A 27,998-nucleotide genomic window follows, 5' to 3' on the forward strand; every position below is an offset into this window, starting at 1 on the left:
TTTAACATGAGACTTCAATATTCCAAGGTAAGAGGTTTTAGGTTGTAGTTAATATAGTATTTATAGGACAATTTCGTTCTATACCATTTGTATTTCATATACATTTGACTGTTGATGTTCTTATAGGCACTATAGTATTGCCAGTGTAACAGTATAGCTTCCGTCCCTCTCCTCGCCCCTACCTGGGATCGAACCAGGAACACATCGACAACAGCCACACTCGAAGCAGCGTTACCCATGCAGAGCAAGGGGAATAACTACTCCAAGTCTCAGAGACGTTTGAAACGCTTTTAGCGCGCACCCCGCTAACTAGCTAGACATTTCACATCGGTTACACCAGCCGATAGGCTTGAAGTCATAAACAGCGCTGTGCTTGCGAAGAACTGCTGGCAAAACGCACAAAAGTGCTGTTTGAATGCTTACGAGCCTGCTGCTGCCTACCATGCTTACGAGCCTGCTGCTGCCTTCCATAATAACACACAGAAATACAAGCCTTTGGTCATTAATATGTTAGAATCCAGAAACTATCATTTCGAAAACAAAACATTTATTATTTCAGTGAAATACGGAACCGTTCTGTATTTTATCTAACGGGTGGCATCCCTAAGTCTAAATATTCTTGTTACATTGCACAACCTTTAATGTTATGTCATAATTACGTAACATTCTGGCAAATTCGTTTGCAATGAGCCAGGTGGCCCAAACTGTTGCATATACCCTGACTCTGCGTGCAATCGGCAATATCGGCGCCCAAAAATACCGATTTCCGATTGTTATGAAAACTTGAAATCGGCCCTAATTAATCGGCCATTCCAATTAATCGGTCGACCTCTATTTCCAATTGACTTGTTGTTTCTTCATTTGTTGGTTTAACAGACAGAGTGGAGTTTTAGGTCTTCTCATTCCATTCCGCAATGCTGCATTTTTGTGCATGAAATTGGAGATTGACATTTACAGTTCCATTTGTTTTTATAGCGTTATGAACAAAAGGCTAGCTCCCACCTACAGCATTGACAGAAGTAAGTGCCCCTGCATTCCCACCTCACGGTACTGTAATGCACTCACACTGCCATTCAGTGCACAGTACGTCAGGTGGTAAAACACTGACAGCTAGAGAGAGCGGACCCTGAGTATGTAAATGATCTGTGGTATACGGTACTTTCAGCTTTAAAGTATTTCTCTACCTGGCTTTTCTACTCTGAGCGGCAATCATTTAAGTTAAAGGCTCCTCCATTGATTTGTATGAACCCCCTTCCTCCCTCCCTCCCCCTGTCACAGCCCTCCTCTGATTCCTCCCCCCTCACCTCTCCCCCTTCACCTATCGATACTGCCACAGCCCGAGCACCTAGGCCAGGGACTATTGATTCCTATTAATGATAATGTCTGATGTTTTTCTCTTATTTTTTCTCATTTTCTCCTTCCATTCTTTCCAATTAGGAGACATCCAAGCCGAATTAGGCTCACCATGGCAACAGAGTCGGCATGTATTCCCTTTGATATCCGGCCGAGCTAACCAACCGTCCCAGAGGAGAGGAACGGAGTTTAGCTCCTCTACAGAAACATGTATGCATGCTAAAATTATAGCCTCTCTCTCTCTCTCTCTCTCTATTGGCCATTCATGGCCGTTCATTGAGCCCTAGTGCTGGTTTAATGAGGGTCAATATACAGTAGCACCTGATGTCGCCGTATATCACATCACCACAGGCAGGGATGCTTATATTCGGATCAGTGGGCTAAAAGGCTCTGGAATATGATGCACTGGAGTCGACACAGACCATGCATATTCTTCAAAGGGCATAGTTCAGATTATGACCTGTGTGTTAGCCTAGAGATTTTTACTACAGCATGGTAATGTATAGAGAGGAATATAACGAATGGTCAAAGATATGTTCCATAGAACCTGGTAAAGAAAATAATGAACCTAGGGGTCATGGATTTTACAGCCTAGTGTGAGCCTCTGTTGCTGTGTTCCACTCCATGGGCACTGTTTCCCAAACTGTGGGTAAGAACTCATTGATGATGGGTCTCAGCAAGTTATTTTCCCGGTTTAATTAAGACTCTGGCTTGGTTACAAACTGGTTTTGTTGACTTGATTGATTGATTTTATTTTCCAGTTAAAAAACACACACACAGTACAAATTGTTGATTCGGAAAGTATTCAGACCGCTTGAATTTTTCAACATTTTGTTACGTTACAGCCTTATTCTAAAATAGATTAAATAAATAAAAATCCTCATCAATCTACACACATTACCCCATAATGGCAAAACAAAAACAGATTTTTAGAAATGTTTGCAAATGTATGAAACTCCAAATAAAAAAATACCTTATTTACATGAGTATTCAGACCCTTTGCTATGAGACTCGAAACTGAGCTCAGGTGCATCCTGTTTCCATTAATCATCCTTGAGATGGTTTTACAACTTAATTGAAGTCCACCTGTGTTAAATTCAAATGATTGGACATTATTTGGAAAGGCACACACCTGTCTATATAAGGTCCCACTGATGACAGTGCATGTCAGAGCAAAAACCAAGCCATGAAGTCGAATGAATTGTCCGTAGAGTTCCGAGACAGGATTGTGTCAAGAAACAGATCTGGGGAAGGGTACCAAAACATTTCTGCAGCATTGAAGGTCCCCAAGAACTCAGTGGCCTCCATCATTCTTAAATGGAAAAAGTTTGGAACCCCCAAGACTCTTCCTAGAGCTGGCCGCCCAGCCAAACTGAGCAATTGGGGGAAAGGGGCCTTGGTCAGGGAGGTGACCAATCAATCAATCAATCAATCAAATGTATTTATAAAGCCCTTTTTACATCAGCTGATGTCAAAAAGTGCTGTACAGAAACCCCAGCCTAAAACCCCAAACAGCAAGCAACGCAGATGTAGAAGCACTTTGAAGAAGGTGTAGACCAAGAATGCGATGGTCACTCTGACAGAGAACTAGAGTTTCTCTGTAGAGATGGGAGAATCTTCCAGAAGGACAACCATCTCTGCAGCACTCCACCAATCAGGCCTTTATGGTAGAGTGGCCAGACAAAAGCCACTCCTCAGTAAAAGGCACATGACAGCCTGCTTGGAGTTTGCCAAAAGTCACCTAAAGACTCTCAGACCATGAGAAACAAGATTCTCTGGTTTGATGAAGCCAAGATTGAACTCTGGAGGAAACCTGGCACCATCCTACGGTGAAGAATAGTGGTTGCAGCATCATGCTATGGGTATGTTTTTCAGCAGCAAGGACTGGGAGACTAGTCAGGAACTAGGCAAAGATGAACGGAGCAAAGTACAGAGAGATTCTTGATGAAAATCTGCTACACAGCGCCCTGGACCTCAGACGCAGGCGAAGGTTCACCTTCCAACAGGACAACGACCCTAAGCACACAGCCAAGACAATGCAGGAGTGGCTTTGGGACAAGTCTCTGAATGTCTTTGAGTGGCCCAGCCAGAGTCCAGACTTGAACCTGATCGAATATCTCTGGAGAGACCTGAAAATAGCTGTGCAGCAACGCTCCCCATCCAACCTGACAGAGCTTGAGAAGATCTGCAGAGAAGAATGGGAGAAACTCCCCAAATACAGGTGTGCCATGCTTGTAGCGTCATACCCAAGAAGACTCCAGGCTGTAATCGCTGCCAAAGGTGCTTCAACAAAGTACTGAGTAAAGGATCTGAATATATGTGATATTTCCTTTTTTTAAATTTTGAAAAATTAGCAAAAATGTCAAAAAAACTGTATTTACTTTGTCATTATGGGGTACAGTGTGTAGATTGGTGAGCGGGAAAAAAATATTTAATCAATTTTAGAATGAGCCTGTATTCTAACAAAATGTGGAAAAAGTCAAGGGGTCTGAATGCTTTCCGAAGGCACTGTACATTTTAAAAACATGACAGGGATATCACAAAAAAGTCAGTCTTATTTCCATTGTGCTCCCTAAATTCCATGGTGAAAAAACATTACTTAGATACAGATACATTTCATAGATACAGACATTAACAGTTGTTCAATTGCCCGAACATTAGCCAGATTTGGACATTATCTTTAAATGAAGTTATGGTCTGCATGGCTTTGAGTTGTTGTGGTAGTCTGTTCCACTCAACAGTTCCGGTATATAAAAAGATGTGACTTACAGGGTCGCATAGAAACTCCAAAGGTGTTGGGTGAGTTCAAGGTACCAACATGTTTTTGTAACTACTGGGGTGAGGTTCTCTATTACCTCAGTGTTCTCTATTACCTCTATTACCTCAACCTGTTTAGTACCAGGGACAGGCAAGCTATATAATTCTTCCTCCTTGGAGCACTACTGACTTAAACTAGAACAAGGCTGTTTGAGAAACACTTGTCTACCTCAGCAGCTCCAATACTCCTAATGCTCAGCCATGTACTGTAAATGGAGTCAGTGAAAAGTGACATATAGCATATCAAGTAATTAATGACCTGCATGACATATTTGACTGACCAGACAGACCGCTGAACAAACAGTGCTCTCATCTGGCTATAGTGAATATTGTGTGACACATTAATGTTGTCCAAGCAATATGTTTCCCAGACCTAGTTTATACCTAGAGTGTTTAGTCCTGGACACTCTCCATTGAACAACCTGTGATGATACACAGCGTATTAGTGTCCCCACATAGTGATCTGTGTTACATTTATAACTGGAAATTACTGGGTAAGTGTTTAGTTGAATTAACTGGTAAGAGCATCAATTATAGAAGCTATATTATACTGTGCATTATTTGAATGATCATTATGTAGCCCACTGTGTCTGGGGTTCCTCAGCATTAGAGATAGAACCGGAGAGAATGGTGCAGCATGCCTTTCTGTTGTCAGACTAATGCGTAGGGCTCTAGAGGGCTAACGCATGGATTACCCCTCACCACACACACCACACACACACAATCTGTGTTGTCTTGTAAATACAGAGACAGAGTTCAACTAGTACCACCAATGGTTGAATTAGCATTCTTTATGAACTGAGTAAATACTACCTAATTAACCACACACACAGCCAGGGAAGACATTCCCAATGGATACCTATCTTCTCCTCCTATACCAGAAGGACACTGAAATGGAGGGATGAAGGAGGGAGGGATAAGCTGCACACCAGAGGCTTTCTCTCACACACACACCCACATACACGCAGGGTCTCCTGAGACAATGAAGAAATTGATATGCCAGCCAACCAGCCCCCTACATACAGTATACTCCTGTCCTGTTCAATGTAGCCCTCCTCTGTAAATGGATATAGTTTTTGTCCTCTCAGCATGTTCTGATGGGTTCCAGTGAAGATGCTTATTTCTCACAATCAAGATGAGTCGGTCTTCTCCCCCCGTTGCCGTTTTGCTGTAGATAAGGTCCTTCTAAGAAATGATACATTCAGACCTATACGGTGTATTATAATGACTGCACAGGAGGACAATGTTCTGAATTTATTTTTAAGAACTGCCCACATAGGCTACAATGCAGGATCTTAATTTAATCACCCTGTTGCAGAAATGTCCTGCATTTGTAGTGTATTTGAGGTTTGAAATTACTTCTGAAGTTTGTCATTTCCACTTTTAAATTTCAGACATGATTTTCTCTTATGAAAAATGTATCAAACCCAGCAAAACTGTCTATTAAATATAAATCATACTTCCTGTTGCTGCACGATTATTTCCTGATGTAGCAAACCGGCCCCCCCCCCCAAAAAAAAAATCTTACATCTGTAATTCATCCTCTTCATTCCTATGTTGAACATAATACTTCCACACACGAAGCTGCCTGTCTAGATCGTGTGTTCCATGGCAGGCCACAGAACTTTACCTGCCTATTACTATACTATTATCCTCTTTGTTTCCTTCCTCATTGGATTGCTAATAACAACTTCCTTGTGTGCTCTTTTAAGTGGTGTTAATATGAATGGTGAAACACAACTCACTCACGTCTCGCAGGACAAGGGTCAATCTCTGTTCTCTGCGGCTCTGTGGGACAAGAAGTGAACGTTCCCCCCTGAGCATTAAAAGTAATTTCCTGTCAAGCGGAAACCTTTGTCCATGAAGTGTAGCTGGCTAATTATTTGTCAAGCATGTTTCTGTCTCCAACCCATACAAGTTAAAGTGACTGCTTCTTCTTTTTTAAAGCATTATAGCTACCAATTCTGCCTTTACTTTCCCCAAGGACATGGAAACGTGTTGACTCTCTTGTACTCTGAGAGAGAGAGAGAGAGACAGAGAGAGAGAGACAGAGACAGAGAGAGAAACCGAGACAGAGAGAGAGAGACAGAGACAGAGAGAGAAACCGAGACAGAGAGAGAGAGACAGAGACAGAGACAGAGACAGAAACAGAGACAGAGAAAGCACGAGAGAGAGAGGGGGAGAGGGGGAGAGAGGTAACCTTTCATCTCTCCTATGTAACTCTTGGAACGTTCAGCTCATAGAGAGAGGTTGTTGTTTAGACTTGTTGTGGCTGAGTTTGTGTTCAGTTTCAATGTAAATCTAATCATCTACAAGGACGACCTCGGCTAACTATTAATAATAATAATAATGATAATAATGGATTTTATTTGTCAGACACCTTTCAGGAGACATTATTAAATATATGCCTACATAAACGCAAGTGCAGCACATAAAATCAAGTGCATATTTGTATGTGTAAACGTTAGGATTAGATCCCTCCAGGTCAACCGACCAAGAAATCACCTCCTTTACATACGCACAGAGGAACCATGATATCAGAGATCTCTTAACGTCACCTATGCCCATGCATTTTCTCCCACAAATGTAGCCAATGTCCCATGCAATTGTCATACCATGGGATTTTAATGACCTGAGACTAGAACAGCGGGGCTTGAGTTGAGCCGGTGCTCACTGGTACAGAGTATACCGATACGGCCTGAGTATCGGCACCTCATAGAACATTGGCGCTCAAGATGAAAGGAGTAGGCTTCAGGCACCTAAAAGGAGTACCATACACCTTTTTCATTCCATCCACTTTATACCCTTTCTAACAAGGAGGAAGGGTAAGGATGTGGGAGGTGTGGAAGGAGGAAGGGACAAAGTACAGAAAGGGAAAACTGACAATGAGAGTGAGAATATTCCTTAAAGAGGAATCTTGGAGCTCCGGTGGATTTTGGAATCACAGAGCGGTTAGATAAATGTCCTCCTTATCACTGTTAATTCCTTTCTTAATTGGATGGAAAGAATTTCCCTGAAAGAACTCCTGGACCATTATGCCATCTCCTTAAAGATTCACAGAATCCCCCTGATCTCTGTAAAATACCAGGGTTTTCCAGTAATATTACCTTTAAATGCCATGTTTCTGAATATGTGAAATATGTTGTTTTTTTACAGATGAAATTAGGGAAAAATGTGTAAATATGAGACATTTGATGAATTCCTCTGGTGAAAGGTATGAAAAGCAAATGTAATATTTTGAGTCAGAATGCTGCTGGTATAGTGGAGTATCCCTCTCCATCCACATCTGTGAAGGCTGTATCTAGACTTCTATGTTTTATACATGGAAAAGCCTAGCTTGGATGAGGGATTCTACTTATAATGAAGAGAACATGGAAATTCAGACTTTTAAAGCAGAGAGACGTTTCAAAGCCATGCGCTCGGAGAGAGGGTTGCGGGGGACATGAATTGCATGTTGTTAAAAGAGCCCATCATGTTTCAAACCCTATGTTACAATGAGACAGAAAAACCCAGTTGACTCTTTAGGATACAAAGACTCTCTCCTCATTGCCCAGCTGACTCATAGTTCTCGCCACTGACTGAATGCCTTCGTTATTCTTCCTATTGCATGATGTATGGTTTTTGCATTGCTGTTTTAATTTTGCAACACTCTAAGGGTTTTGTTTGGTTCAAGTGGTATTTCACTATTCTGGGTTGTGTGTTTCAACAGTTTTTGTATGTTAAGTTGGGTGTCCACAATACAGTATATATTTTTTTCTGTGGATATCTGGCACATTATTCTATAACCCTTGTTTCTCCAAGAGAGAAAGAGACAGAGAGAGAGACAGAGAGTGAGAGAGAGAGAGAGAGAGAAATACACACACACATATTATTTTCTATTGATTTCTATAGCCATGTGTGGATACAGTGACAATTACCTTGACAGTCACATCGCCCACTCAGACTTCTTCTTAAAAAGATACTGAAGCAGGCACATCTCCGGAGCTCAGGCAAACCCCACAACCTTCATTTTTGGATTCAATACATGGGAACAGATTTTCGATCAGAGTGGATTTACAGAAAAACAATGACATATTGTAGTTATTAGTGAGAGTACATTACTGTTTATGGTTTGATTGATTAAACAATAGCGGCAGACAGTTGTGAGGGTGAGAGACCTTGCCCCTGGTGCTGTGGACAGAGGGTGAGTAATGTAATATTGAATCTGTACTGAGCATCTGTATGACATTTGTTTGACAGGCAGGCAACAATCACCTTGGTTTCCTCTACTGTAGGTCCATATGGGACTACTGGCTGCTGAGGCTACCACTATTAACTGTGGATTACTCTATATTGTCATTGGGATTTACACTTTCTATAGTCATCCTCATCTTCCTTCTTCTTCCCTCTGCTCCTCCTCCTCTCTCATCCTCCCTCCTCCCCTCAGCCTCCCCATCATCCAACTCTCTTCCTCCATCCCTCCTCCTCTCAGCCTCATCCTCCCTCCTCTCCCATCTCCCCCTCTTTTCCCCCCTCCTTCACCTGCTCCACAGTGTGCCCTCACACTTCACACTCAATGTGACATTGACATCAGTGAGGACCCAAGGGCATACAGCTGTTGGTCCATTCATAGCAAGTAATTGGCTGATCTAACCTTGAACACATCTCAACATTGAATGCATCAGTGTATATGATTATAGAGGGATGAAAGGACTGAGTGATAGAGATAAGAGGGATGAATGCAGAGACAGAGGGATGGAGGAATGGAAGAATGGAGGGAAGAAGGAATGGAAGAATGGAGGGAAGAAGAGGTGGAAGGAAGGAGGAATGGAAGAATGGAGGGAAGAAGAGGTGGAAAGAAGGAGGAATGGAAGAATGGAGGGAATAAGAGGTGGAAGGAAGGAGGAATGGAAGAATGGAGGGAAGGAGGAATGGAAGAATGGAGGGAAGAAGAGGTGGAAGGAAGGAGGAATGGAAGAATGGAGGGAAGGAGGAATGGAAGAATGGAGGGAAGAAGAGGTGGAAGGAAGGAGGAATCGAAGAATGGAGGGAAGAAGAGGTGGATGGAAGGAGGAATGGAGGGAAGAAGAGGTGGAAGGAAGGAGGAATGGAAGAATGGAGGGAAAAAGAGGTGGAAGGAAGGAGGAATGGAAGAATGGAGGGAAGAAGGAATGGCATAATGGAGGGAAGAAGAGGTGGAAGGAAGGAGGAATGGAAGAATGGAGGGAAGAAGAGGTGGATGGAAGGAGGAATGGAGGGAAAAAGAGGTGGAAGGAAGGAGGAATGGAAGAATGGAGGGGAAAAGAGGTGGAAGGAAGGAGGAATGGAAGAATGGAGGGAAGAAGAGGTGGAAGGAAGGAGGAATGGAAGAATGGAGGGAAGAAGAGGTGGAAGGAAGGAGGAATGAAAGAATGGAGGGAAGAAGAGGTGGACGGAAGGAGGAAGGGAAGCATGGAGGGATGAAGAGGTGGACGGAAGGAGGAATGGAAGAATGGAGGGAAGAAGAGGTGGAAGGAAGGAGGAATGGAAGAACGGATGAGACAAGGGGTAATGGAGGGAAGGAGGGTTGAAGGAAAGGAGGGATGAAAGGAACGAGGGACCCCAGCTGCAACTGTCTGTGCACTCAGTCAGTGCAGACAGAGATTATTAAAAAATGATGTCAAGAGAACGTCCCGGTCCTGGCAAAATTCCAGAAACCGTCAATCATGACACAGTCAGACAAGTGGCTACACAAACACACACACATTGTGACCCAGACAAGTGGCTACACTCCAGGGTTATGATTCCAAGGTCAGTGATTCTGTTCATCTTTTCCACAAAGTCCCAGACAGACTGACTGGGGATAAAGACATTTCAAAGGAGAGGCTACGGAGGCACTGCCTGCATCCCAAATGGCTCCCTATTCCCTATATAGTGCACCACTTTTAACCAGAGCTCCGGTGTCATTTGCCACTGACTAAATCTGATGTGGCCCAGAGCAGGGCGAAAGAGGCCATTTGAACTGATGTTATACAAAAGCAAAATGGTAATTACCATATCCACTGAGATGAGATAGCACACTGCCAAGCAGATCAGGAAGAGAGAATGGCCCAACGTTTTAATGCCAATTCAATTTGATCCTCTCTCTTGCTAATGGTGTGCATCCAGTCTATTTAAAGCAGCGTGGTCACACATGCTTTCTAAGACATTAGTTGAGTTCTGTCTAAGCACTTCAAAGGATAGCCTATAGGCTTTCGGGCAACTATGCACAGAGATTGGATTTGTTTTTAGCTGTGCACACAAAGGGCTGAGATGGGTTTTCTCTATCTCAATGTTAGAAGGTATAAATTGCTGAGGTCATGACATGAGCCAGCAACAGTGCTCTTCTCAACAGGAGCACTGCAGTCCACCAGTAAGTGTAACAGAGATGGTTTAGTTGCATTAGCTCCCCAAGCTAATACCTCAGCTTTAGCTCAGCAGGCTAATGCAGTCTTCTGTGGCGTGCATCCCACCCAGTTTGTTGAATGGACTTGTAGAACAGTCTTACCGTACAAAACTCTCCACCTCTTCCTCAAGGCAGGTTTTCTTGCAGCTTACTCTGGCACTTGCCACACGGGGATTTCCCCCTTTTATTGGAGAACCATGAAGCTGAAGAAGCGGTCTTTCGCCTCTCTCCACATGAGGAATCATAGAAAACTGCCCCAATATTACTCACTTACTATTGCTTTCATATATTGGCTCTACAAATAAAGTTAGCATCACTCTACTGATTAGATTCATTAAAAAAGTCCCCACACCAATTTGAAACAGTATCATAATATTAATCTGTTTTTGGTATAAAGCAAGAAGACCCCAATGGAATAAGTTGTTAAACTCTATTTTGTTATCCTCATCCACATGAGTGGCTAAATTGTATTTTTTATTGACAAATGAATCATAAATGTCTCTCTTTTGTATTGCCTTCCTATTATTTAAGTGTAGACTCATGCTACAGAGCTCAACTCCAGTTTACACGTGCTAAATGACGAACCATTGGTACGAGAAAGAATATAGTTGCTTCCTGTTCTTGACAGTCGTGTTAAATGTTCCATAATGCATAATGCACACACACACACACACACACACACACACACACACACACACACACACACACACACACAGAGCCCAGAAGTGTGGCTAGTTGAGATGGTAAAGTGAAATGCTTGGATAATCATGCCTCTTCCAGGTTTAATTGCCATATGAACCAAGAATCTATTTATATACTCTTTATAATTAAGGCAACATGGTGTGTGTGTTTGTGTGTGTGTGAGAGCGTATGGTGAGCTGTACCTGTGAAGAGTCAATGCGTCAATGCCATGTCACTTTCACTGTGTTCCCGGAATACCCTGTCTCTGTCTATGTAATACATTGGCCATGCAGCTAATTCACAGCTGACCAACAGACAGAAATACCATTTACATCATTAACCCCTCATTAACCCATTGTCACAATTTCAATCATGAGCTTCTTTATTGAGCTTAAGCTTTGCAAAACACAATTGCACGAGCACACACACACAGAAACACACACCCTTTCCCCCTTTACCATTATCTAGTTATAACATTAAGCTGATTTAGCTGCTCTGATGAATGTGTCTTGTCAAGTCAGAAGCACTTGATAGAGGACATTGTGTAGGCTTGTGTAGGGGGGGTGGCGGTGAAGATATTTTGCACGCGCTACAAATGGCTATATCGTCTGCTAATAAAGGACTATTAAAGGCCCAGTTCGCAACTTTTGTGATTTTTTTAATGGAAAAAAATGCACTGATTTTTTAGGGGCTTTGTGGCTTTTCTTGATACAAATACTTCTGTGTTTATTTGAAACTATATTTAACTAGGCAAGTCAGTTAAGAACAAATTCTTATTTACAATGACGGCCTACCAAAAGGCCTCCTGCTGGGACGTGGGCTGGGATTAAAATGTGTGTGTATATATATATATATATATATATATATATATATATATATATATATATATATATATATATATATAGAGAGAGAGAGAGAGAGAGAGAGAAATATTGGATAAAACACACATCACGACAAGAAAGACAACACAACACTATATAAAGAGAGACCTAAGACAACAACATAGCAAGGCAGCAACACAACATGACAACAGCATGGTAGCAACACAACATGGTAGCAGCACAAAACATGGTACAAACGTTATTGGACACAGACAACAGCACAAAGGGTAAGAAGGTGGAGACAACACTATATTTGTTTGGCAGCTGGAGTGAAAGCTGGAGTGAAAGAGGAGCAATTAAGATAGAGGAGTCTAGACTTAACTTTAGCCTGCAGCTTTGATATGTGCTGAGAGAAGGACAGTGTACTGTCTAGACATACTCCGAAGTACTTGTATGAGGTGACTACCTCAAGTTCTAAACCCTCAGAGGTAGTAATCACACCTGTGGGGAGAGGGGCATTCTTCTTACCAAACCACATGACCTTTGTTTTGGAGGTGTTCAAAACAAGGTTACGGGTAGAGAAAGCTTGTTAGACACTAAGAAAGCTTTGTTGTAGAGCATTTAACACAAAATCTGTGGAGGGGCCAACTCAGTATAAGACTGTATCATCTACATATAAATGAACAAGAGAGCTTCCTACTGTCTGAGCTATGTTGTTGATCTAAATTGAGAAGAGCGTGGGGCCTAGGTTCGAGCCTTGGGGTACTCCCTTGGTGACAGGCAGTGGCTGAGACAGCAGATTTTCGGACATTATACACTGCACTCTTTGAAAGAGGTAGTTAGCAAACCATGCCAAAGACCCCTCAGAGACACCAATACTCCTTACCCGGCTGAAATGTGGTGCGTGCTGGTGGCAGGGAAGTCAGGCGCAGGAGAATGAACTTGGTAAAAACTGAGCTGTTTAATAAACATCAAAACCTCCGAAAACCAAAGTATACAAAATAACAAATAGAGGGTGCAAAACCCGTCGCACACCAGAATATACAATAAACACCTATATACAACAAACAATCTCCACAAGGACATGAGAGGAAACAGAGGTTTAAATACACAACATGTAATTGATGGGATTGGAACCAGGTGTGTAGGAAGACAAGACAAAACCAATGGAAAATGAAAAATGGATCAATGATGGCTAGAAGGTCGGTGACGTCGACCGCCGAACACCGCCCGAACAGTCAGACAGTTGATTATTGACAAGTTTTTCCAACACTTTAGATAAACAGGGCAAAATAGAAATAGGCCTATAACAGTTACGATAAGCTTGATATCCCCCTTTAAATAAAGGATGAACTGTGGCTGCCTTCCAAGCAATGGGAACCTCCCCAGAAAGAAGAGACAGGTTAAAAAGGTTGGAGATAGGCTTGGTGATGATAGGGGCAGCAACCTTAAAGAAGAAAGAGTCTAAACCATCTGACCCAAATATTTTTGGGGGTTCAAGTTTCAGGAGCTCCTTTAGCACCTTGGACTCAGTGACTGCCTGCAGGGAGAAACTTTGTAGCAGGGCAGGGGAAAAAGAGGGCGAAGCATCGAGGATAGTCACATTAGAAGGGGTGGGAGATGAGGAAATGTTGGACAGGCCAGGAAGCATGGCTGAGTCAAATAGGAATCCTGACTTAATGAAGTGGTGATTAAAGAGCTCAGCCATGTTCTTCTTGTCAGTAACAACCACATCATCAACATTAAAGGACATGGGCAGCTGTGAGGAGGAGGGTTTATTCTCCAGGTCTTTAACTGTTTTCCAGAACTTCTTGGGGTTAGACCCACAGAGAGAGAACTGCTCCTTAAAGTAACTAACTTTAGCCTACCGGATAGCCCGAGTGCACTTATTTCTCATTTGCATGAACAAGAGCCAGTCAGCCTGAGTATGCATGTGCCGAGCCTTTCGCCAAATGCAATTCTTGAGGTGGAGTAACTCTGCAAGATCACAGTCGAACCAGGGGCTGAACCTGTTTTACTTCTCATTTTCTTTATGGGGGTGTGTTTGTATTAAGGGTCTCTTTCAACCATTTCCCTTAGAGTGCCATTCAACCTCATCTTTGTCTGTACATCACCACACAAACAACATACTTATCCTAGTGGTAACATCAATCTATACCCCCTTAGAAATGGAGGAGGAACAGTGTGCTACATCAATCTGTCAAGCCTTAGGAGGAGGGGCTTCATCTAAGAGACAATCAAAGTGTGCGTCCAAAATGGCACCCTGTTTCCTATACATAGTGCACTACTTTTGATGTTCTCGTATCAACTGGCCGCCCCCTTGCTGTTTTGTGTGTTTGTGCGTGTGTGTGTGTGTGTGTGTGTGTGTGTGTGTGTGTGTGTGTGTGTGTGTGTGTGTGTGTGTGTGTGTGTGTGTGTGTGTGTGTGTGTGTGTGTGTGTGTGTGTTTGTATCGACCGCCTGATGCTGCTGTGTCTGTGCTATGTCAAATAGCCTTACCTTTGAGATAAAACAAAGGTCAATAAAAACACAATCGGATTGTGTTTAAAGGCCCACTACAGCCATTTTTGATCATTTTAATTGGTGACATATACACTTTTATCAGATTGTATTGGGTTGAAAGGGACAGGTCCTGGTGTTTTCCAAGTTTTACTCTACAGGTTCGTTTCACAGAGTTAAACTGAGAGGCTGCTGGTTGCTGCAGAAAATCTCTGTGACAGCGGAAAACAGGCCATCATTTATTTAATTTATTTATTCCATTCAGATATATAATTTTTTGCTTGAAAACAAACTTAAACATTGCAAATTTATTGGTAGGCCTTAAATTTCAAATGAGAAATTATAGACAGGGGTTGGGTTAAATGCGGAAGACACATTTCGGTTGAATGCATTAGGTGGTCAGTGGTCACCCAAATAGGCTAATGGCCTGATAAATTGTACTAACAATTCATCATTCTTTCCCCTCTAAATCATCCATCAGATAACTGCTTATTGGCTGGAAATAATTAGCCACTCAGTATGCAAATAACCGTAACAAAACATAACCTTTTATGGGCGAAAAGGAAAATGTCTCATCATCGGAGCAGCTAGAACCTCTCAAATACATCGCTGGATAGCTCCCTGGGCTAATGTTGAGGCTTTTGTTCAGAGGGCTAACGCAGTCTTGTGGTGGAATGGTGGCGATCGGAGACGTCTGATAACAAAATATAGACTCCTGAGTCCTGAATGTCTTTGTATACTGTGTCCATGGTTGCCTGGCCAGGCTATGACCAAACTCAGAAAGCACTTGATGTCACATGGTGTCTGGCCCCCAGGGAATCTCTAGGGCCCCTCATGTCATCACCACAGTTGGGTGTTCCCATAGAAATGATGTATATGGGTGTCCCCATTCCTTCCCTGCCTGTTATGTGAGAAATTGAGGGAGACCCTGCTTGACTGCCAGACTGGTGGCCACCATGGGCATGTTACATAGACTGTCACGTGGCCGTGTGACATCTTCATGTGACTCATAAATACCATGGTAAATGGTCCTTACTGCGTAGGCCACATTTACCATAGTACTTACTGTGTAGGCCACATTTACCATGGAATTTACTGTGTAGGCCACATGGCAAATGTGGGCTCCTGATTACATTATGTAGGCTACCTGTAGGAAAGTTGTGTGAGCAGACACATAGTAACAGAAAAGTATTTAGTATAGGGTATTTTCTAATGTGGACCAATGTGATCGGCTACAATTCAAGTATGCAACACTGAAAGAGCAATATTTTGACCATTATTTCTACCATGGACTCATTGAAGTGTTATGCAGATTGAGGGTGGTGACTGACTGAGGCCACAAATCAAATTGGATTCCTCACATGCTTCGTAAACAACAGGTGTAGACTAACAGTGAAATGCACCGACAATTTGTCTTAACTTAACAACTCTCCATTTAGTTTTACGAGAATACAATACAATGAAAATGTCTGATGATGTATTACAAGTGGATTGAATTAGTCAGAAGAACCCAACAGAGAGTATGGCAATACCTACTGCATTCCATTCATCCGCGCGCGCGCTCCGGGTAAATACCGTCGCGGCCAATTCTTGTCTCGCAAACCCCTCCCTTACCAGCTCGAGCCCAGTCACATTCCTTTCATGTTCAATACTGAGCAGCGACAAGCAATTGCAACAATGTGAATTTCAACTTCGGATATTCGAACATCTTTGACGAGGATAGGCAAAAATTACAGAAGGAAGATTGGGTTGGAACGATCCGTATGGAATTGTCAACGTATGGAATTGAGAGGGGTTGTTTTTATTGCAGGTGAGAATGGAAACATATGTCGCCTGTTGCTCCGCAGTTCCGTTACACGCGCAGCACACACACGTATGTATGGAATCATTTTCATGCTGTCTTTCCACCTTTATTTATCTTGTCTGGTGGTTGTTGTCAGTCAGATAAGGAAACAAACAGGAAAAATAGATGAGTTGGGGTAGTCATATATCCGTTTTTGGGATGATTTCAATATCCACCATGTTTTAAATGAATATTATTATTAAACGTTGTCATGTGACGATTCAATTTGTTGCTTCACAGCCTCATTCATCTCTTCTGATCACTCAAATATAGTTTATTGTTGGACTGTCGAATATACTGTTATTTTTCTGTTATAATAATGTTATGATAGGATGCCTGCAATAATATTGCTGTTATGTCCTTGATAAATACTTGGACATAACATAGTTCAATGGGTGTCATCTTTACATCCATGCCGCAATGACATAGTTTAATCGTGGCAGTGAGTTGTTCCCATGTAGAAAACAACAGCTGCGCTGGTCAGAAAGGGAAGCCGGGAACCCTGTAGTAGGTTACGTCGCATTTGGCCGCGGAGCTCGAGGGCAGGGTTAACCGTTGACGGTTGAGCCCACGAGTGCGCTATAGGAAGGAATTCGCCTTGGTGACGAGCAGGCTCACACAGCAGGGTGTCCTTTTCTTTAGTGTTCATATGAAAATGGTTTAGCAGATACACACTCATTATATCATATAAAAACTCATACTATATAATAACATCTTTTAATATCAGAATGATAATATATAACCAATAAACAAAAGGCATACATTTAGACCTATAGGCCTACCTAAAAAAAGTGTACAAATCTGTGTAGGCTTGGCTACTCATAAATCAGATTCTTTACCATGGGGCATGGTTTATTTGTTTGGGAAATGCCATGCCATTTATAACACTTGCAGACTATTGTCTTTGAGGAATAGCTTGGCTATTATTTGCTCAGGTCCATTTCTATGGTAATTTGAAACCCCTCAATGCATCAAGACTATTTGCATAAATGGTTCACCCTTAATAATAATGTTAATTGGATTAACACAAACTGTATCAAGTGATGTGGGGCTGTATGCTTCAAGAAAACATAGTAGGCTAGTCTACTGTAGATCTAAGTCTATGTCCCAAATTGCACCCTATTCCCAATGTAGTGCACTACGGCTCTGGTCAAAAGCAGTGCACTATGTATGTAATAGGGTGCCATTTGGGATGCATATTTGTTGAATTTCATAAATATGGCCTTGACAGGAACATGTAACTTAAGTAAGAGAATGGCCATATCCTATGATAAATGATCAAAATAGTGTCGTGGTTGTGTCAAAAAAAAAATCAGCTCTGTCTAATCACTCTGCCTCTTAATACCATGATGGTGTACATCAAGTTGCTCTTATACCTGTGTAGTAACACTACAGTAACACCATTGATGTTACATAGTATTCTAGTAATTGTTTTGTAAATGCATAGTAATGGTACAATCGACATGATTTATTCTCTGACTTTATGGTGGGGTCATATCAAAGAGCTATTTCATTGAACTCTTGACCATTCATTCATCTTCAGGCTAATGCTTCCAGGCTGACAGTGTTTTGCAATGGGTGGCGTCAATATTACTTAACCTAAAAGAGTTATAGCTGTATTTATTTTTCTTTATTTCATGATCCTTACTGCCATGTTGAGATTTGTCATAAGAACTAGCTTTACCTGTAAGCTTTGGTTGACACCAGTGGAAGTCACAGCTAAGCTCTTACAAGGAGAGAAAAAACATGGCGGAGAAAATGATTGAGCAACCACTACATAGCCTAAGTGCTATTTACAAAGCCCATGCATGATTGTAGTTGATTGGGAGCCCATCCCACTTCTAGAGTGCCTGCTAAATTGTGATTGCAGACCAATTTAGTTGCATTTGAAAATCTGATTTTTGTAAAGGATGGCTCTTTTTACAGTAATGTTAAAGGTTGTATTATTCTCTATCCCCAATCCACTCTCTGGCATCTACCCCTTAAAATCATATGATGACAGATATTTACTTCACAAAAATCCAAGTTAACATTGATGAGATGATACAGATGTAGGATCTTAATTTGATCACTCTGTTGTTGCTGAGAATTTTCCTGCACAGTAGGAAATGCATACTTGTAGTGTATAAAACTTGTATAAACTTGTAGGTTTATAAAGGTTATAAAGTTTGTAATTTTGACTTTAAACTGTCGGACTTGATTTACACTAACGAAAAATGTATTATCCCCTACAAGAAATGTAAATTATTATCCACATAATAATTCACATTTCATGTTGCTGCAGGATTATTTTCTTGCTGTAGCAAGCTGGCTCAAATTAAGATCATACATCTGTAATTGGTCAGAGTTTCAAAATGGTCTAAACCATACTGCTAAACAATATGGTCATATAAAGACTGCAGGTAGAAAGTAAGGACTTTATTCAATTTCTGAATGTTTTAATGGTTCCACTGAATCTGAATGACAGGGCAATGTCCTTTCTTGATTTGTGAAAAGAAAATTGAAGTGGTGGCAAAAATAGAAATGGTTGCAGCCTCGCAGCTGAGGCTGTATGCTAGTTGTTAGTGGACTGTGGACACACAACATTTACATATCAATTAACGTTTGGCCAATTATAGATTTCAAAGGCGCCCATTTCAACCTGTATGTGAAAAACCTTTGACACTGCAGTGTGACCAGAGACGGAAGAGGGCCAGCAGCTGAATTCAGTCAGGTCATTACTGTGAAATATCTGTTGGGTATGATGGTATGACTTCAGTCAGTTAGTCATTGGACTTGAAAGGCCTCAAAGCTCACACACTCCCAGTGACACATAGCCTACATTCTCCCCTCCAAGGGCCTCTGAAGATGATGCATTCAAAATCCCTCGTCACCGCGGATACCAACTGTCACTTGTGTTGCTTTGCCATTTTTCTACTTGCGAATGGTGGATGACATGCCTGCATGCAATTCAACGTTTTGGCAGTTGGCGTTTGAACCTAGACACACTTGAGGGAGGCTGGGCCTCAGACAACACAGATGCTTCCCTCCCTGAAATTGATAAATAAACATAAATTCTATTCAATTCTATTTTAGTCTCTCTGTCATATCTTTGAGCTGTGCCTGGTGCTCCCAGGGGAGACTGGGCCTCAGACAGTCAACTAAGATTCTTCCCTTTCTAAATCTCTCTCATCCTCATAGGATCTAGTGAACAACACAAGCTGTAAGGAGATAGGGCCACTCCCTCACACTAGGTTATTACTATTTATATAGTTTTTAGTATCTATTTTTTCCCCCAGATATGTGGCGATACCCATATCCATTAACAATCACTGTATTCTAGAGCGTTCTACAATTCCTCCCATTCCTCAAGCTGCTGGGCAGTATAGTAAAGTTGTGTATAATCAGAATCGATTGTATGTCTAAGTGGATACATTTTTCAGGATCTTATCCTGCATAGCACTTTTATAATTGAATAGGGCTGTATTGTACAGTTAACTTACAGACTACAGGATATATAGGCTCTCAATATAGGGAAATCCAGCTATGGCTGAATAAAGGTGCCTAGCATTTTTATGATTGAATAGGGCTGCATTGTACACTTGGGTTAATGTAGAGTTCCTGCACTGTAAGTGAATTCCACACATTCACCCTGTGCTGTGTCTTTCCCATGTGATGTTCTGCAGACAAGGATTTGTTTTGAGAAGGTGACAATACACAGTGTGACAGAGGGAGAATGAGGGGGGCATGATATAACCAGCCTGCGTCCCTATCACACAATGGCTGAGTCCCTATCACACAATGTGTGAGTCCCTATCACACAATGTGTGAGTCCCTATCACACAATGTGTGAGTCCCTATCACACAATATGTGAGTCCCAAATGGCACCCTATTCCCTATGGGACCTGGTAAAAAGTAGTGCACACATAGAGAATAGGGTGCCATTTGGAATGCAGGCAATGTGTTGTTGTTATCCACAGTACGCAAGCTTACAATAGAGCAGGTATATGTTTTTTTTTTACTAACAATACCGATCATGTCATGATTGGGAACGTAAGTAAACATTGATTCCATTGTCCGCTCTAACTTCACATTACTGTGCACTTACCGTATTCTTACTCTTACACAGATATTAACATGTACATGTCACAACAGGCAATGTATATGTTTGACAGATCGTCATTGTGAATTTGAATCTGTTCTTAAAACTCGTTCCTGCAGTCAAATGACTAAATCGCCCTGCTAGTGGCCTCATGGGTGGAATGTTCATATTTTTCACAATTTCAGAATTATTATTATTTTTTTATATATATTCAACGGCGAAAATCCGGTTTTGTTATATTTAAGTCTTCTGTGATGTATATAAAGTGTAATATTGGGATGCATACTCAAAATTGACCATATTTCAACTCTATATCTGAAATTACGCAGGTGCCTTCTTTTTTAAATCCCATAACCATGTGTGTGAGGTATATACTTTGGTTTGAAATTAGATTTGTTTAAGACTACCAAGAAACACTCTGTGTGACCCTGATTTAGCACACTGCAGTAAGAGGTTAATTTACTAAATACACAACATAGTTGTAGCCTAGTGGTTAGAGTCTAGTGGGTCGAGTGGTTAGAGTCTAGTGGGTCTAGTGGTTAGAGTCTAGTGGGTCTAGTGGTTAGAGTCTAGTTGTTAGAGTCTAGTGGGTCGAGTGGTTAGAGTCTAGTGGGTCTAGTGGTTAGAGTCTAGTGGGTCTAGTGGTTAGAGTCTAGTGGTTAGAGTCTAGTGGGTCTAGTGGTTAGAGTCTAGTGGTTAGAGCCTAGTGGTTAGAGTCTAGTGGTTAGAGTCTAGTGGGTCTAGTGGTTAGAGTCTAGTGGTTAGAGTCTAGTGGTTAGAGTCTAGTGGTTAGAGTCTAGTGGTTAGAGTCTAGTGGTTAGAGTCTAGTGTGTCTAGTGGTTAGAGTCTAGTGGGTCTAGTGGTTAGAGTCTAGTGGTTAGAGTCTAGTGGTTAGAGCCTAGTGGTTAGAGCCTAGTGGTTAGAGCCTAGTGGTTAAGAGCCTAGTGGTTAGAGCCTAGTGGTTAGAGCCTAGTGGTTAGAGCCTAGTGGTTAGAGCCTAGTGGTTAGAGCCTAGTGGTTAGAGCGTTGGGCCAGTAACTGAAAGGTTGCTAGATCAAATCCCTGTGCTGACAAGGTAAAAATCTGTAATTCTGCCCCTGAACATGGCAGTTAACCCACTGTTCCTAGGCTGTCATTGTAAATAAGAATTTGCTCTTAACTAGCTTGCCTGGTTAAATAAAAATAGTTTGTAGCTGGCTAGTGTTTGATTCACAGGTCTATCCTTATTGCCACGTCTCAGTAAAGAATGTGTTCTTTTAAGGACAGTAATTCTTCTAACCTAGCTTAATCAATCAAATGTATTTATAAAGTCATTTTTACATCAGCAGTTGTCACAAAGTGCTTATACAGAAACAGAGCCTAAAATCCCAGAGAGCAAGAAATGCAGATGTAGAAGCACGGTGGCTACTGTAGGAATTCCTCCCTAGAAAGGCATGAATCTAGGAAGAAATCTAGAGAGTTACCAGGCTCTGAGGGGTGGCCAGTCCTCTTCTGGCTTTGCCGGGTGGAGATTATAAGATTATCTTCTGGCCAATAAATTGCCATTAAGGCCAGATTGTTCTTCAATATGTTCAAACATTTATAGATGACCAACAGGGTCAAATAATAGTCAGTGGTTATTGAGGGTGCAACAGGTCAGCACCTTAACCTTATCGTGTAACCTAGCATGTCATAAATAGAACAAGTAGTGCAATATTGTTTCTATCAATAACAGTGAAATTATGATGATGTGTATACAACAGAGTAAATCAATGGTTTATTTTCATTTATACACCGTGGTGCTCCTGTTTAGTCTTTTTGACTACAGCAAAAACCAAAAGGTCCACACTAAAAAAGTTGTTCAAAATACTTATCGTCCTTCATTAAGCAGTTTTATATTTTTTAATGCTTCTATCTGTTTTTATTTCAGCATGAGTTCAACTGGTGGCAGGTCCTGCTAGACCTGAACAGACCGTGAGTGTGTTGGTGGAGGCTCATCAGTCTCCAGTATGGAGTGTTTGGTATGAGCCGTGGCCGGTCTGTTGGTCCTTGGGCCGGTCCAGTGGTGAGGTGTCCCTGTCCCTTGGCGGGATGCTGAGGGCTGGTGGTCCCCACCAGTATGACTCCCCTGGACCTGTGGCTGTCCCGCTCCATCCCCATGTGCCTGCTCCTCCAGAGCCTGGTCCTCATGGCCCTGTGCTTCCCCTCCGCCTCCATGTGTCCCAAGGGCTGCGTCTGCCAGCGGGCCCGACCCGACCCGGGCCTCCACCTCGGCCCGGGGCCCCTGGGGCTCTTCCTTGGCCTCAATGTCACCTGTACCGGGTCCCGGCTCAAAGAGATCCCCCCGGACCTGCCGCCAGACACCGCCGTGCTCCGCCTCGACCACAACCAGATCATGGCCGTCCCCGACCATGTCTTCCGGGGCCTGAGGCTGCTGCGGGAGCTCAACCTGTCCCACAACGCTGTAGAGACGCTGGAGGAGGGTGCCTTCAGTGGCGTGGAGGCCACACTGCAGGTCCTCGACCTCTCACACAACCGCATCACTAGCGTGCACAAGGATGCATTCGCCCGGCTCAAAGCGCGGGTCCTGGTGGATGACAACCCCTGGCACTGTGACTGCACACTGCAGCAGGCACTGGGCGGCATGGCCCACAACCACGAGGCGGCTGCACGCGTCCTCTGCCGGAGCTCCGAGCTCCAGGAGCAGGAGGGACGCCATTTCCTGGCGGTGGACACAGACCTGTGTAACCTGGCCAAGAGGACCACGGACTACGCAATGCTGGTGACGATGTTTGGCTGGTTTGCCATGGTCATCTCCTACGTGGTGTATTACGTACGGCAGAACCAGGAGGATGCCCGGCGACACTTGGAGTACCTTAAGTCGCTGCCCAGCAAGCCTGTGAAGCCCAACGAGGTGGAGGACATCAGTACTGTGGTGTAACAGGACATCATCACTACTAGACACTATAGGACATCAGTACTCCAGTGTGACATCCCTGTAGTGAGAACTGACATCACTATGGTGAGAACTGACTGTATACAATATAATTAGATTGTCTAATTAGTTCTAGAATTAGAATGACTAATTGATTCTAATTCTATGCATGAACAGCAGAAGTTCAGAACTAAACCCGGAGATATAGGACCCATATTTCAAGATGGATGTAATGTCTTCTGTTGTGAAAATGTTTTTTTGATGTACTCAAAAGAAATCATGAGAGATTAAACCTGGATCCTTGCATTTGAAGCTTCATACCCAATATGTGTTAATTACAAAGGTAAACACTGAGAAAGTCCAATTTTTAAAGAGGAGAAATGTGTAAACGTTAGTGTTTGTCTGTAGACGTCAATCTAAAGACAAGCATTTTGGAATGCACAGTGTACATGTGCATAGACAACAGCAGTTAGTTCAGATCACATTAACAGAAGGGTAAAGTCTATGGGGGTACCACAGATGGCTTCATTGAGATCTGTTCTGAGATTGTTTTGAAAATCTGAATCTCAGGTTTAAATTTTGATAGGTTGATAAGTATTTTTTTAGAGCAAAATCTGGAGAAATGGTTTTTGGACAACATTTTTGTAAGGTAATGATAACAGGCCTTTGATCTAGAGGGTGTTCTGTGCTTGTGCATCCAACTGCATACTTTGTTTAATTTAATTTGAATAAATAACAGGCCCCAAATATCAATCATGAAACTTACCTTTACTTTCCAAATGTGAAATAATTAGAATCAATGATTTGTTAAAATGATCATGACATCACCAATGTTGAAAAACGACTGATGTGCTGTAAAAATACTAAACATTTCTTCCTTAATTTTGTCAAGTCCCTGTACTGTATGTTCTTGTTGTCTTGAAATGTCAAAGTTGATTCATTGCATCTTAGTAGATTTGTTATGGTCAGATAACAATGGTTTGGGGTAGATATCAAATCAAATGACTCCCAAAAGAGTCGGTAGATTCAAGTGATTCGTATGTGTGTCATGTGATTTACCAGTACCCTAGTAGTGTCTAAGTTCTCAAGTCCTGAGAACCAACAAGCGTTTTGTGTTACATGTTAACACAACACATACACAACAACACCCAAAAACAATACTGTGCATTTGGCCTTTCCACAAAACTCATTTGCTAAGATTTCTAATGACTCTATGCTTCCTGAAATAGAATACATTTTCATATTCATAGAAATGTGTTTCACACATAGATTCCTTTCTCAGCCAAAGTGGAGAAATACTCAGTGTCCCAAATGGGACCCTATTCCCTACATATAGCCCTATGGGCCCTGGTGGAAAGTAATGCACTATGTAGAGAATAGGGTACAATTTGGGACACACCCACAGCGTCACAAACCTGTCGATGGGAAGACTGTAATAATTTCAACACAAACATCCCCTTTCTGTTCAGCCCCCATGCTGCGTTCAGAATGCAGATAGATGCATGCATCATTTACCTTGCCTTTAATAACACTGTGTGTAGAGTTCTATCCCCAGCAATGTGAGAAGAGAAAATTACAGCTGTCATTCGTTTAAATGGCTTTCACTTGCATCACAGTGACATGGGTTCACTAAAACACCCCATAGAGAGAAAGATGGAGAGAGAGGGCAGGGCAGGGCAGGGCAGGGCAGGGCAGGGCAGGGCAGGGCAGGGCAGGGCAGGGCAGGGCAGGGCAGGGCAGAGAGGGATAGAAAGTGAGAGAGAGAAGGAGAGAGGATAGGTAAGTGAGTGAAGGAGCGATATGGGCAGGAGAGTGATAGAATGAAAGCTTCTATCCATATTCAATGTGGTTAAAAAATGATGTATTATGTACAAGGAATGTTTACACAGTTTAGATTTTCCCCCCAGTGCTGCAAGGTGGCCAGTTCATTTGGAAGGATTTGATGATATGATGAGCACAGGTTGTTACAACAGGGAGTAGTTACAACAGGTAATAGTTACAACAGGTTGTCATTACAACAGGTTGTTACAACAGGTAGTAGTTACAATAGGTAGTAGTTACAACAGGTTGTTACAACAGGTTGTTACAGCAGGTTGTTACAACAGGTAGTAGTTACAACAGGTTGTAGTTACAACAGGTAGTAGTTACAATAGGTAGTAGTTACAACAGGTTGTAGTTACAACAAGTCGTTACAACAGGTAGTAGTTACAACAGGTTGTTACAACAGGTAGTAGTTACAACAGGTTGTTACAAGAGGTTGTAGTTACAACAGGTTGTAGTTACAACAGGTAGTAGTTACAACAAGTTGTTACAACAGGTAATAGTTACAACAGGTTGTTACAACAGGTAGTAGTTACAACAGGTTGTTACAACAGGTTGTAGTTACAGCAGGTTGTAGTTACAACAAGTCGTTACAACAGGTAGTAGTTACAACAGGTTGTTACAATATGTAGTAGTTACAACAGGTTGTTACAACAGGTTGTAGTTACAGCAGGTTGTAGTTATAATAGGTTGTTACAACAGGTAGTAGTAAAAACAGGTAGTAGTTACAACAGGTTGTAACAACAAGTAGTAGTAGCAACAGGTAGTAGTTATAACAGGTTGTTACAACAGGTAGTAGTAGCAACAGGTAGTAGTTACAACAGGTTGTTACAACAGGTAGTTACAACAGGTTGTTACAACAGGTAGTAGTAGCAACAGGTAGTAGTTACAACAGGTTGTTACAACAGGTTGTAGTTACAGCACGTTGTTACAACAGGTAGTAGTAGCAACAGGTAGTAGTTACAACAGGTTGTTACAACAGGTTGTAGATACAGCAGGTTGTAGTTACAACAAGTCGTTACAACAGGTAGTAGTTACAACAGGTTGTTACAACAGGTTGTAGTTACAACAGGTTGTAGTTACAGCAGGTTGTAGTTACAAGTCGTTAAAACAGGGTGTAGTTACAGTAGGTTGTAGTTACAATAGGTTGTAGTTACAGTAGGTTGTAGTTACAGCAGGTTGTAGTTACAACAAGTCGTTAAAACAGGGTGTAGTTACAGCAGGTTGTAGTTACAACAGGTAGTAGTAACAATAGGTAGTAGTTACAACAGGTAGTAGTTACAACAGGTTGTAGTTACAGTAGGTTGTAGTTACAACAGGTTGTAGTTACAGTAGGTTGTAGTTACAACAGGTTGTAGTTACAGTAAGTTGTAGTTACAACAGGTTGTAGTTACAGTAGGTTGTAGTTACAGCAGGTTGTAGTTACAGTAGGTTGTAGTTACAACAGGTTGTAGTTACAGTAGGTTGTAGTTACAACAGGTTGTAGTTACAGTAGGTTGTAGTTACAACAGGTTGTAGTTACAGTAGGTTGTAGTTACAGCAGGTTGTAGTTACAACAAGTCGTTAAAACAGGGTGTAGTTACAGCAGGTTGTAGTTACAACAGGTAGTAGTAACAATAGGTAGTAGTTACAACAGGTAGTAGTTACAACAGGTTGTAGTTAGAGTAGGTTGTAGTTACAATAGGTAGTAGTTACAACAGGTAGTAGTTACAACAGGTAGTAGTAACAATAGGTAGTAGTTACAACAGGTAGTAGTTACAACAGGTAGTAGTTACAACAGGTAGTAGTTACAACAGGTTGTAGTTACAACAGGTAGTAGTAACAATAGGTAGTAGTTACAACAGGTAGTAGTTACAACAGGTAGTAGTTACAACAGGTAGTAGTTACAACAGGTTGTAGTTAGAGTAGGTAGTAGTTACAACAGGTTGTAGTTAGAGTAGGTTGTAGTTACAACAGGTTGTAGTTACAGTAGGTTGTAGTTACAACAGGTTGTAGTTATAACAGGTTGATAGACAAGTAGGCCTAGTCACAACACACATTTATCAAACTAAATGTAAATAGGTACATTGTTGTTGTGTGCGAGAAGGAATTTGAAATCCATTTAATAAATTGTTGTATTTTAATAATGTGCTACTGTACAGCCTTTTGCACTGTTTTGTCCTGCAGAGCAGAGGCCATGAGTTCATGTCTCATGTATTTGTAATGGGTTTAGGAGAGGAGACTTCAATGCATGTACCCATACCGCAAATTAAAAAAGCACAGTGTAGCCAAGCCAAGGACTCTGGAAGAATATTTAATTAAGTGCCTGAAAAACTTCTCTCATATTTTCTGTTTCTCATTTTAACCAAATAATTTCACATTCAGAGTTGTTTTCTGGACATGAATGAAAAAAGCACTGCGTTTCACAGTCAAAGGTTTCTGTGTTTTGGATTCCTTTCATGTCCATAGTGTATACAGAACCAACACAAAGGAGACATGAACTCTGTATGGTTTGTCTTTGAAAGAGCTGATAGAAATGAAATGGACGTTGATATCCTAGTTTCCCACCACTTAAATAAAGAAGAAGAAACGTGAAAGTAGCATAAAACAGAGAGAATGTGGTTATTGTCTTCTCTGCCTGTCCATTTTCTTTTATGAGACGGACAAAACATTGTCTGATGCTTTGTGATAAAACTGAAGACCAAGCACTGATACAACCATCCACACGTTGTAAAGGCATGTCATAAAAGGAAATAAAGGAAATATGGACACTCGTGATTTATTTG

At 41.8% G+C, this 27,998-nt stretch overlaps 1 protein-coding gene across 1 annotated transcript; it reads left to right on the forward strand.

The window, feature by feature from the left end:
* The first annotated feature begins 16,191 nt into the window (after positions 1-16,191).
* LOC109903103 (leucine-rich repeat-containing protein 3B) lies at positions 16,192-27,983 on the forward strand. Its single transcript, XM_020499728.2, has 2 exons — positions 16,192-16,383; positions 22,408-27,983. The coding sequence occupies exon 2, from the start codon at positions 22,597-22,599 to the stop codon at positions 23,416-23,418; it is 822 nt and encodes a 273-aa protein (XP_020355317.1). The 5' UTR covers positions 16,192-16,383; positions 22,408-22,596; the 3' UTR covers positions 23,419-27,983.
* The last annotated feature ends 15 nt before the right edge of the window (positions 27,984-27,998 follow it).

Source organism: Oncorhynchus kisutch, linkage group LG14, assembly GCF_002021735.2.
Source record: "Oncorhynchus kisutch isolate 150728-3 linkage group LG14, Okis_V2, whole genome shotgun sequence".
Classification (NCBI taxonomy): Eukaryota; Metazoa; Chordata; class Actinopteri; order Salmoniformes; family Salmonidae; genus Oncorhynchus; species Oncorhynchus kisutch.

What these genes read in the sequence shown, in the direction of transcription:
- LOC109903103 (XM_020499728.2), top strand. Translation starts at nt 22,597, where the DNA reads ATGACTCCCCTGGACCTGTGGCTGTCCCGCTCCATCCCCATGTGCCTG.